At 59.2% G+C, this 12,410-nt stretch overlaps 1 protein-coding gene across 7 annotated transcripts in view; it reads right to left on the bottom strand.

The window, feature by feature from the left end:
* Positions 1-527: 527 nt before the first annotated feature.
* RIMBP2 (RIMS binding protein 2) overlaps positions 528-12,410 on the bottom strand; it is a 130,877-nt gene continuing 118,994 nt past the window's right edge. For 5 of the 7 annotated variants that reach the window (XM_016145982.2, XM_016145980.2, XM_016145981.2 and 2 more), the window contains 4 exons: positions 11,438-11,619; positions 10,748-10,916; positions 7,635-7,738; positions 6,003-6,962 (listed from right to left, as the gene is read on the bottom strand). In XM_016145982.2, coding sequence (XP_016001468.2) covers positions 6,408-6,962; positions 7,635-7,738; positions 10,748-10,916; positions 11,438-11,619 — 1,010 coding nt within the window. In that variant the 3' untranslated portion in view covers positions 6,003-6,407. Of the gene's footprint in view, positions 5,184-5,620; positions 5,756-6,002; positions 6,963-7,634; positions 7,739-10,747; positions 10,917-11,437; positions 11,620-12,410 lie in introns of those variants that run through there. The other 2 variants (XM_016145986.2, XM_016145984.2) reach the window with 2 other exon arrangements.

Raw genomic sequence — 12,410 nt, 5'->3', positions numbered from 1 at the left:
ACAGGGGCCCAGCAGCCCTGCGGCCACACGTCCCCCGACCCAGGGCTCGGCTCTCCCTGCTGCGTTTCCGACTTTCCTGTCCCTCAGACGTTCTAGCGGCTCAAACCTGGTGTTACATTTCCATCCGAAAAATGAGGCCTCGTGGGCCCCGGGTCCCTCCGTGTCCCCTGAAGCTCCAGTTCCGTTTCTTTCCGCCTCACAGCGAACTCTGGCCCCGGCCATGCCGCCCGCGCTCCCCGCCCCCCAGCCAAAGCCAGCGCAAGGGATGGGACCAGGGGTGGCAGCGAGGAGCCCTGTGGAGGGGGACTTCATGGCCCCCACTGTGGCATGGGCAGGTGGCCGGAGCACAGGCAGGCACTGTGCTCCTGGGTCTGGGACCCGTGGAGACGGAGCCCGCCCGGGGTGGCGCCTGGGCCAGCAGCGCCCAGCTTGCCACCCGCATGCTTGCAGCCCCGCTGCGGGCCCGGGGCCCGGGACGCTGGGGACTGGCAGTGCTCACACCTTTCCGGACACCCTGCTTCCAGGCCCTGACCCCGCTCACGGGCCATTGCTTTTTATTGTTTTTGAATCGTTTTTATTGGTGTAGTTTACGTGCAAATGACTCGTTTGACGAGTTTCAGTGAACGTGTACACGCCTGTGTCTCCCACCGTGCGCGCGCTTGCGTGGTCTCTAAGCGGTCTTATATTTTTCAGTATCCAGGTCTTGCACGTGTTTTGTTAACTTTGTCCCTATTTCATGTTTTGATGCTAATGCAACCGATTACGCATTATGTTATTGTGTCACATCTAGATTTTGATTTTTGTTTCTCATTGCGAACTCTTCCTGGTTTGTAGAAATACAGTTGGTTTTTACGTGTTGACCGTGTACCCTGTCACCTTGCCAAACGACTTGCTCGTCCTGATAGCGACCGGTAGGCCCCTCCGTGTCTTCCGCAGACGGAGACCGCTTCGCTCCTTCCTCCCGAGCGGCACGACTCCCCTGTCCTCCCTCGTGCTGGCCGGGAGCTCCCGTGTGCCGCCGGTACGCTGCCGAGCGCAGGTCGTCAGACGTGCGTTGCTTTTGAGGGAGGGGGAGGTGGTCAGTCACCACCACTCAGGACGCTGTTGGCTGTTGACCCTCCCAAGTTGAGACATTGGGAATTGAATTTTGTATCTATCGAAATGATCAGATATGTCTTTGCTTTGTTCTGTTTATACAGTAAAGTACGTTGTTTTGTTTTGTTCAGAATGTTGAACCAACCTTCATTCCTGGGGTGAGCCATAGCTGGGCACAGGGCACTGTCCTTTCCCAAATGTTGCTGGATTCAATCTGCTAATGTTTTGTTAAGGATTTTTTTTTTTTTTAAATCTCAATTTATGGTGCTGTCGATCTGTAGTTTCCTGTAGTGTCTTTGTCTAGTTTGGTGTCAGGACAATGCTGGCCAGAGGTTTGGGCATTTTTCCTCTCGTCTGGATGAATTTGTGTACAGTCGGCATTGTGCGTAGTCCTGGAATGTTTGGTAGCCTTCACCAAAGCTAAGTCTAGCTCGTTGTTGCTTTGGGCTTTGTTGGGAAATTTGTAAATATCTTCAAGAGATTTAGAGATAACGATAGTCTTGGTAACTTTGATTTTTTTTTTTTTGAGAAATTGTCATCAGTTTATTTTTCATTGTTCAGTTTGTGTCATATAAAACATACCAGTTCAGGCATCGTTAAGCGTGTGTGGCATTAAGCACATTCATGCCGTTGTGTAGACTTGTCATCTTATATCGGTGTTTCCTATACTGGACTAAGTTTGATCTAGCATCAGGTTTTTTTGTTTGTTTTTTGTTTTTCACGGTACGTGTATGCTCCAGAATTCGTCCACCCTGCATAAGTAAAACTCTGTGCCCTTGACCGCCATCTCCCCGTCCCCCCTGCCCCTGCATTCCTACCTGGCCCATGTGCGTTCGAGGGTGTTCGATCCCACACACGAGGTCGAGCCGTGCTCCCCCGTCCTCAGCCTGCACCTGCCAGTCAGCGGGTGAGAACTCGGCGTGGACAGCAGCGTGGCGGGCTGCACTCGCGCCCCCGTGGGAGCTTCACGTGTGACGCGTTGGAATTATATTTCCATCTTGCCAACAGCATGTTGCTTTTGCTTCTTACTAGACTAAACCTTATTATTTGGACAACTTTAAAATAATTAAGGCCTTTAGGAAAAGCCCTTAGGTTTGAGAAGTTGCATTTTTTTGTGTTTAATTGGTAGAGTTCGTTTGAGTTCTAACATTGCCCGAGGAAAATATTACTAATATGGTTTGATTTCACTTTTGAAGTCTTTGTTGTACGCATTTCTCATGCACGAGAAATACTGCCTGGGTGCTGATTACCTTTTTCTTGTTTGCCCGAGTGGGTTGTCACTGACAGTGCCCGTGGGACAGCACTTTGTGACGGACTCCCAAAACACAGGGCAGAACTGTTTTAGGAAGAGAGCACCTGCAGAGAAGGTACGGCCGTGGGGTCCCGTCCTGGGGAGGAATTGGGCTGTGCTGCTCCACAGGGTTTGACGCAAAGATACAGCGTAGACGGCATTATACAAAATAACAAATTTTATTTCTATAAAACGTTTCACACGAACTGTACACATGCGCACGCCCACGCAGCACTGACGCGCCGAGGCGTCTCCTCCGCTTCGTCTACACGGAACACACTGGCAGAGCACACTGCGCGGCAGGGCGAGCGCTGCCGCGCACTTACGACCCTTCCACAAATTACAAAAGAAAGGCAGTCTGGAAAGTATGTATAAAGAGTAAAAACAATTTACAAGTGGACGAGAATTACAAAATCGTAACTGTCAAAGACATCTGCCAGCAACTCTGTAAGTCTTTTGTTCAAGTGCCAATGAGGAAGGTCTATGGATTCATTTTAACAGACTTAAATTTGGGATGTTTGGGTGTGGCTTACGCGTTACGTGGATCGCTTCTCGTGTGTGCTGTTCGTGTTGAGTAGTTGTGTGTGACATTTTGACAAATAATGAAATAACAGAAATCCACACACTGCAAAATGTAACGCTAAAAGCAATGAATGTGTCACCAGCTTTCTGGAAGGTTGGAGCGGTGGCATTTGGCCAAACCGAGTTACTTTCTGTCCTCTGCTTTGAGTGATTTGAATAAGTAAACGTTTTCTGTGTCGCCTGCTCTGAAAGACGCAAAACCAGGTCCCTAAAGCGCACAGCGGTGCACGCCGAGTTGGACCCGCGTCTGTGGGCCGAGTGCCAGCACGTGCCGGGGGACGCTGACGCTTACCAGACGGCACGAAGCACGGTGTGTGTGTAAGGCAGAACATCAAGGCCGTGGGGCTAGGGGCGTCAAGACCAGAGTCAACGAGGGTGACGCAGCGCGAGGCAAGCGTTTTGGAGAGGGAGGACGGTTGGAACCATTCCTTTCAGGGCAGGTGACAAATGCACAGAGACGGGACTCACAGCCCGAGTGAGCTGCCCGGAGCGCCTGGCCCCCGTGTGTTGGGGAGACCCCCCTCCCGTCAGGCCTGGGGCACGGAGGCTGGGAGCGGGCCGGGGGCGGTGTGTCCGGGCGGGCGGGCGAGCGGGCTAAGGTGGATGGCAGTGCAAAGGGCACGTCTCTACTGGTGGCAGGGAGGAGACAGTTAGGGAGGACGCGAGCCCTGGGAGCCCTAGTGCGGGATTAGAGAGTGACAGACTCGGACGCGTCCCAGCCGCAGGGGTCATTTCGCCGCACCCAGCTTTTTCAGCAGCCTCTTGCCTTTGAAAAGCAGCCCCTTTTTCTTTCTGGAGGGCACTCCCCTGCCTCTCCCAGGACTACCAGTCCCCACAGGTGACGCAGGTGACCCCGCGTGGAGGCGGGCTGTGGGGGACGGCTCTCTCCTTGCTGTCCCTGAACCCTCGGGAGGAACCTAGTAGGCACAGTGTCACAGTTTAGCGTGCGCCAGCGCCACCGCCCGCTCGGTGCCGTCGCGCACCCCGAGTCCCACCGGGAAAGGGAGGGGCGCAGCGCCCCGGGGAGCACCCCTGCCCAGCGCCTGAGACGGCGCCTGCCGCTTCCGTCCCTGCGCCCACGGGACGGGGTGGCCACTGCTTTGGCAAGACACAGCCAGGGAGTCATTTCCTCTTAAGACCAAAAGCAGGGGGAAGTCACTTTACACAAGGCTGACGGTAAAACTGGCCGAGGACCCTTCAGTTATCTTAAAAGCGGAAGTTCTTAAGGGGAGCTGTGTGGTCTCTGAAAACCACACAGGTGCCTAACCCCCGGGACAGCCCAGGCCGTTCCTGGGCTAGACACCCTGGCGATGGCACACCGGTTGAGAGAAAAAAACTAAGGTGAACCTTAATTCCAGTCGAAGCAAGCTCGAAGGCCCCTCCGCGTGTGGCCGTGGCCCCAGCGGCGAGCACGGGCACCAGCGGGCCGTGCTGTGACGGGGTGCGCCGGGCTCTGCCCGAGACCCCCCCCCCCCGCCCCACCCCCCAGTGCCTGTCACTCAGCAGGTGGATGACGCGAGCCGAGGGCTCGAGCTTGCTTGGATTGGGAATCAAGGTCTGACTCTGGAAGACACCTCGTCAAGCACCCAAAGCCACCTGAAGACACCGCCTGCCCCGTCTAGCCCCCGCGGGACGCGGTATTGCATTGGCGTGCCAGCACAGCGGCCTGCCCGGGCCTGTGCCCGGGCGCCTGCCTGCGCTCGGAGACACTCGGCGTCCCCGGAGGGCGGAGGCCCAGTTCCTGGGGACAGGTACGCTGGCCGTGCGGGCTCAGAGCCGACTCTGGCCACCTCGCAGCCTCTGCCGTGTGCTCGGTCTCGGGTCATGCTCTTAAAGTTCCCCGCGGTGTTTCCGAGAAGGGCCAGCAATGCAATACGCGGGTCCGCCCGTGAGCAGACGCGGGGCACGCTCTGCGTGAACCGCACGTCCCCGCGCTGGCCTTTGGGACATCCGTGCTGCGGACAGTAGGAAGGGGCTATGAGAGGTGGCCGGCCTCACTGCCACGCGGTTGCCTTACAACCGAGGCCGGCGCCAGGCTGGCGCTGAGGCCCCGCCTCGGGGACATAGCTCCTTCTCCAGCCCGCGTGGCCTTAGAGCTCAGAGCGCACGGGTCCGTTAAGGTGGCTCTGAGGCGGCATCTCTAGAGGTGTCTTCAGTTGCTCACTTACGTGAAGGCTACATGGCCTGATTAAGGTGTAAAATGAACACTCTTCTTCTGTTTCCAAGCAGATGAGCAAAGAAATAAAAATATATATATAAAAATGTAATATATAAAAACTCGCAGTGATGAAATAAAATAAAGATGAGACACTAACGATGGAACCTAGTCGTCCAGGAGGCTCAAGCTCGGGGAGCCCTGGGCTCCCGGTGGACAGGCCTGAGCCCCCGGGAGCCACCGCCCTGCGCACCTAAGGAGTGGCCACCCGCGGAGGCGCGGCAGGCTGGGCGGGGCGCCCCCTGGTGGGCGAAGGCGGGTCATGAGGCTTGAAAGGGCCAGTTAGGGGGCGTGAACTTAAGATCTGGCACTAAGAATGTCTAGGCAGGCCCCCCCATGGGAGGGCAGAGGAAGAGCTCGGGGCACAGGCTCCTCGGAGCACAGGCCTCGGAAGCCGCCGCCTGGCGGGAGGGGGCGGGGCGGGGGCGTCCGCTTACCCGCTTGGCCTTGGCGCGCGGCGGCGTGTCCTGCGCGGGGCGGGACGGGGCGTCGGACAGGTAGACCTCCACGTCATCAGGCACTTCTTCCAGGAAGTTCGAAGGGACCAGGCCTTTCTGCCCGTTAAGCTCCCCCTGCGAACACAGCGTGAGGCCCAGGAGCCGCTGTTTTCCCCAAAACCCACTCCCGGCTTTAGCTAAAGGGGCAGGGCGCAGAGCAGACAGGCGGGGTGGGCTTGTTTGTCCTGGGTCCGAAGTGCTGGGACCAAGGGAGAAGGGATGTGGGTGTCCCCAGACCACCCTGATCCTGGTCAGGGGCGTGCCCGGGAGACCCGCTCAGACTGCGGGGCGGGGCCGGGGCGGGGCGCAGCGTGAGGCCCCTTCCCGAAGCTCCCCTCTACTGTCTGGTTCAGTAGGCCCCGGCCCTGGGAGCTCTGAGTCCCTACGGCCACCAGCCCAGACAGAGCGCGCTGACCGTCACCTCCCTTGTGCGTGACAGTCTCCTCACTATGCCAAATGCTATGGGACCACAAAGTGCTGACACCGCCGAGATTACTGCTTAGGTCGGTGCACACCCTTCCGGGCCTTTCTACGCACTGCACGCCTGTGCGTGCGCACAGCTGGGGCCACGAGACATCTGGACCGAGCAAGTCAGCCCACCCCCAAGGCCAGCCTGCCCCGCAAGTGCCCTGAACCAAGTCCAGGGCTGGCCAGCTCCAGATGCCATGGGAGCCCGTCTCCGCCCACAAGGCCCAGGAGCTGAGGCAGGAAGGGGAAGCCCCCTGCGTCAGAGCACCCACCCCCACCCAAGGCCACACCAGCAGCGGGCGGGGGGCCAGCGCCTGCAAGTCAGCACGAAACCGCCCGACCACAAAACAGCAGAGCGCTCCGGAAGGTGTTTCTCCAAAAAAGGCACATAGAGGCCAGCAAGCACACACAAAGGCACCTGGCCAGCACCATCGGGCCTTAGGGAGATGCAAACCGGGGCCACAAGATGCCACCTCCACCGGGACGGCCGCCACCAAACGCCATGCCTAGACGGCTGCTGGTGACGACGTGGCAGGGCCGGGCCCTCGTGCGCTGCTGGTGGGGTGCGAAAGGGCGCAGCCGCTGGCGGAGGAACAGCCCGGCCGGGCTCCCGAAACGGAAACCAGCACCACTGTGTGACCCAGCAGGCCCGGCCCTGGGCAGAGACCCCAGGGGGGCGCAGACAAGTAAAACGGAACAGGACGCGGAGGAAATGGTGCTGCTTGGTGTCTCGGAAACTCACGTAATAAAATCCGTCTTCGTCAATCTCACCGAAAACAGTGATGATGTCTCCCGTGCAAAACGTGAGTTCGGCCTGCAGACACAGCACGGGGTTAGTGGCGTTTTCCTGTACAAAGCCATGTTAATTTAAGTCACGGTTTCCCTAGTTCCCTTTTTTCCTTATTACTTGGGTGTTAACCTACTCATGCGACTAAATGAGGAAGAAAGGCGCAAACTAAGGAGCCTCTCCGCAGCCTCTTAGGACTCAGGGACGAAACAGAACGGGGCCCCCCTTTACAAACAGTGCCGTGGCGGCTGACTCCCTCCCGGCCGGAGCTCGGGGTCCCCGCCAGGTCCTGCCAGTGGTGCGTCTTTAGGGCCGGCCGGACCTGGGGCCTCGGGATGCTCTCGGCAGTGTAAGGGCCATACTGTAAACGTCCTTTCGCTGGGTGTGAAAAGCCCTCACTCGTTAACGCGTTGTCCCTGCGTGTCCACCACGGATGCAGAGCAGTTTCATCTGATGTGGGCTCGAGGCAGGGAGTCCGTACCGGGGCCGCCGGCACCGCACGTGCGCCAGGCACAGACAGGACTCTGAGCGGCCCGAGCTCTGAAGGGGGCCCGCGCGCTGGCGCCTCGTCAGCCATCCCAGCACCGGGGACAGGACTGGGGCACACCCTCCCAGCTTCCGAGGGTGCCGGGGACCCGAGTGGAGCCCGGGGGGAGGCCGGGGCGCGGCCGTGCCTCAGCAAGGTGGCCCAGCCGGTACCTCGGCATCGATGTTGGGCGAGCTCTCCCGCGGGTCGTAGTCGTACAGGGCCACTGCTCTGCGTGTGGGCGCCGGGCGCTGCCTGCCGCCTCTGCGGTCCCTCTCTGTCGACAGGGGAAAGGGGGGAGCCGCCGTGAGGTCGCTGCCAAAGCACTGGCCGCCTTCCGGCCTCCGTGGAGCCGGGGGCCGCTTGGCCAGTGGGACTGAGACCACTGCCCACCCCCCCACCTGGTCTCGTGCTCAGGCACCGGTGACAGCAAAGGCTTCCGACTTGTGGCCCGTCGCTGGGCTCCACACGCCACGTTGCGCTGTAACTCAGAATACGCGCACACACACCTGTCGTGCCCGCACGTGGCCTTGGCAGGAAGCGGTCACCCCAGACGGGACCGCCGTGCTGTCCGCCCGTCAGTTTTACAGGGGGCGTTACAAGCGTGACTTTCTGAAGGTGGCGACGGGGACACACAGGAGCCACTGTGCCCCGGGATCAGCCCACACGCCGTGCAGCCCGCACGACCAGCACGGTGCAGACGGGTTCTGCGCCCCGGTCCCTTCATGCTCCTTCGTGGCCCCCTCCAGCCCGGTCACCGATGCCGACCCTGCTGCAGCACCCCGGCCTTTTCCTGTGGGGCCACGCGGGAGGACGCGGCAAGCGCGGGGCTTCTCCCCTGGTGCTGCGTCTCCGATGTGACTGCGCTGGCTCTGCCCTCACTGGCGAGCGGCCCGTCGCGTGGCTGCACCGCGGTCGTCCCCTGCGTTTACTGGTCCAATGCACCGGGTTGTCCCCACTCAGCGTGACTGCTGTGGCGAGCGGCGGACAGCGTGTGGAAGTGGGAGGCGGGATCCAGGGCGCACGCTGCAGCCCACACGCGGGTGGCCGGCTGGGCTGTCACTGCTGCCATCGTGGTCTGCCTCCTGTCCCCCTGCAGTGCTTCCCCGCCCTGGTGGCCTCTGTGGCCTAGAGCACCTCCGGTCTGCCCAGCCTCCCTGGGGCACTGGCTTCCTGCTGAGCTGTGAGTTTTTGCATGTTGTAAACACAAACCCCTTTTCTGAGTCACTGCAGAGAGCGTGGCCGCCTGAGGCTCCTCTGTCTCTTCTCTTCATGTTTACTTCTGATGAAATCTAATTTTTTTTTTTTTTTTTAATGCATCATGGCTTTAGAGACTCATTAAAGAAATCTTCGCCTGGTCATCACCAAGTTCTCTCCTATGTTTTCTCCTAGAAGTTTTACAGTCTTGGTTTTTATATTTAGGGCAGTTCCATTTTGAGTTAATGTTTCAATACGGTGAGAATTTGGCCCGAGATTCAGTTTTGGTGTCCGGACGTCCAGCGCCGTCCCTGACGAGACCGTGGCTTCCCACTGAATTGCCTTTTCCTCTTTGTTGAAAGTCAACTGTCTGGAAGTGCTGGTCTGCTCCTGGACCCCGTCCTGTTCCACTGACCTGTGCCCCTGTCCCCTCCCCAGGACCTCCTTGTCTTGACTGATTTATGATTAAGTAACAGTGAGTCTTAAAATCAGGTTCTGCGATCTACCGGTTCAGTTCTTTTTAAAGATTATCTTGATGGCTCTAGTTCCTCTGCCCTTGCATATAAATTTTGGATTTAGCTCGCTGACCCGACATACGTTCTTGCTTAGACCCGGATCGGGAATGCAGCCATCGCTGGGTCAACTTGGGGACATTTAACATCTTAACGATATCAATAAACAATATATTTACTCAGGAATTCTGTGATGAATTTCGTCAGTGTTTTGTAGTTTTCGTCACACAGGTCCCACACGAGTTTCATCACATTTAACACTATTTCGTGTATTATTGTGTTATTGTAAAGGAGATCCATTTTTAAATGTAAACTTCACTTTTTCATTGCTAACTTATGGAAATACTGCATATTTAGCAAGGCCCATCGACCTTGCTAAACTCACTCGTTAGTTCTAGCAGCTTTTTAAAATAGATTCTTTGACATTTTCTAGGTAGATTTCATGTCATCTGAGACTAGAAAAAGTTCCACTTCCTCCTTGCTCACCCGTGTGCACTGGTCAGGGCCGGAGCGTGGGGCTGGGCGGGGCGGTGAGGGCAGACATCACGCCCGGGCTTAGGGGAGAAGCTTCTAGTCTCTCACCAGCAAGTGTGGCAACTCCTAGCGGAAGGGCACGCAGGTGTCTCAGCGAGGTTTCCCTGACTAGCTGCAGTTAGGAAAGTGGAGTAAAGAGACATTTCCTCTGGTTGGTAACATAAGTTACTGTTTGCTGGCCGTCAGCTGCTAGGCTCTCTGGGTCCGTGGTTGCAAAGCCTGTCCCCTCTCCGTGGCAGTCACTGTTGACCACAGGCAAGGGGGGCAGCCACGAGAGCAGAAGGTGGTGTCGGGGCCTCAGAGCGAGTCTCGGGGACTTCATGTGGGCAAAGAGCCTGGTGGAGCCCTGGCCATCAGATGCTGGTTTTAAATTGACAATGAGTTTATTAATGGCTAAAAGGTGGAAACATTTTGATTTTGGTGACTATCCTTAAAATTACGCATATTCTTTGAGCCATCGAATTTTGTCTTTGAAGTCTGATTTAGAAGTTAACCTAATGTTTTCCAGTAATACAAATGACATGAATGTCTACAGCGATTTAAAAAAAGTGGGGACCTTTTTAAAGGGCAGGTGTTCCTTGCACGCGGGAAAAATGAAAGATCATAAATGCAACGTCGCTGGAAGGCTCGGTGAGAGCCCGCTCCCCGGGGCGCAGACGCCCCGTCCTCACACTGCGTCCCCACACGACAGAAGGGGCGGGGCTCTCCAGGTCCCCCCTCATGACCTCGCCCCCTGCCAAAGGCCCCAACCCGCCAACGCCATCGCCTTGGGGGGCAGGATTCCAGCGTAAGAATGGGGGGATTTGACCATTTCCCGCAAAGGACCGGGAAGCGCAGCGGCTCTCCCGGCTGCGGCTCCCGCCTTCGGAGGCGCGTCCGCGCGGATGTTCACGCCCCGGGCCCGCTGCGCAGCGCGCGCTTCGCCCGCGGGAAGTCGGCGCTAGGTTTTCCGATCCCGGTGGCCCCGCTCGGCGGCGCGGCTTGGTCCCGCGCCCGGAGCCGCCGCTGCTGCGACAGGCCGGGGGCGGCCCGCAGCCTCTTACCTGCCTTCTCCACCGGCGTGTTCAGCGGCAGGAAGCCTTGTCTGAGCAGCTGGTCCATCATCTCGTCGTCATCGGCCTGGATTTCCGAGACCATGTTGCAGGGGATGAGGCCGAGCCGGGCACAGGTCTCCCCGCGGTAGAACCCATCCGCGTCCTTGTCGCCATAGACCTGGGGCGGGAAGAAGGCGAGGCCTGGTGCTTGGTGGGTTCGGAAACGCGTCCCCCGCGCACGGTGGGGTCCCACTGGCGGGCGCGCGCGCCCCTGGCGGCCAGGTCCTCCAGGTTCGCGCGGCCGGGGCCTCGGCTCGGGGGCGTTGTGGGGGTGGCCGGGCCTCGACAGCTCACGCTTGAACTCACACAGCTAACGGCCTGCATGGGGGGCCCCCAGCCCCGCCCCCCCACATGGAAGTGCCGCGGGGACGCGTGGGGCCGCCGCACACGGCTCCGTCCGCGGGAAGACGGTGCCCCGGGCCGGGTGTTGCAGGAGTCAGGCCTCTGCACTGACGGGGCCCCCGCGTCGTGGCCCGCGGGGTGGCCACCGGCGTCCTGTGCGGGCCCTCACTGCGCAAGCGGACGGCAGCGGGACGACCGCTTCCCGGCGTGCCTGTCGCCCTCCTGGTCCTCGCCGCCTGCTGAGCGCCCCCTGTCCCCGGGCCCCGCTGTGCGACCTGCCCCCCGCTGCGCCCCCACCTTGATGATCTGCCCCTCCTTAAACGGCAGCTCCTCTGCAGCGTCGGGGTTGGGGGACATGCTGAGAGGGTCATAGTCGAACAGGGCCACGAAGATGCGGGCCGGGGGCTCGTCGGCGCCGGGGTCGGTCTCCGACTCCTCGTACAAGTCCGGGGACAGCCGGTCTCGGCCGCCGTAGTCACCTGGGGGCGTGTGGGACAAAACACAGCCAGCGCTCGGTCATTCCTGCCGTTCAACAGGGACACCCAAGCAAGACGTGACCCCAACTTTGGGGAGACGAAGGGGAGGCTGGGACCCTTGGGGCGTTTTTAAAACGTGTGGCTTAATACATAGGCCAAAACGGGCCCTCGCGGGGAGGCGGATCTGAAAGCGGACACCCGGCACGAGGCGGGCGGGGCTCTGAAGGCGGCCAGAGCGTGAGGACTGTGGGCGGGGGTGGGGGGGAGGGGCCGCGCGGCCCCACCGAGGGCACAGCGGCCCGGCCACGCCGGTACAGGGCCGCGCGCAGAGACATGTCTTCACGTCAGATGCGCCAAAGCGCGCCAGGTGTTTTAGTGCATTTGTGCATTGGCCACGGTGCGACACAGGTGACCATGCTCTTCACTGAGCGCTGGGTATTTAAGTGGCAGCAAACGCATTCCTCGTCAGCGCGAACTGACTCCTGGCAGAACCGAGCGTCAGCGCCACCTACCGTCCAGCTCCTAAAAATTACTCTGAAATCCTAACACAGGTGCGTGCGTAAAGTCAGATGTCAGTACGGGTGCGGATGCGCGTACACGTCGCGTACACGTCGTTAGGTCCCATCAGAGACAGGAGCACGTGCACGAACAGAGGGGGAGGGCACGATCGCACTGCTGTCATTGGCAAGGAAGCAAGTGACAAAGGCTCTCGTCACAGAAGAGAGGCAGGCTCGGGACAGCAGCCAGGCAGACCTCCTGTCGCCAGCAGGGGAGCGCAGGAGGCAGGTGACAGG

The sequence above is a fragment of the Rousettus aegyptiacus genome, unplaced genomic scaffold (genome assembly GCF_014176215.1).
Source record: "Rousettus aegyptiacus isolate mRouAeg1 unplaced genomic scaffold, mRouAeg1.p scaffold_m13_p_5, whole genome shotgun sequence".
NCBI lineage: Eukaryota > Metazoa > Chordata > Mammalia > Chiroptera > Pteropodidae > Rousettus > Rousettus aegyptiacus.
The sequence above is the reverse complement of the archived record's forward strand: the minus strand, read 5'-3'. Positions and strand labels throughout refer to the sequence as shown.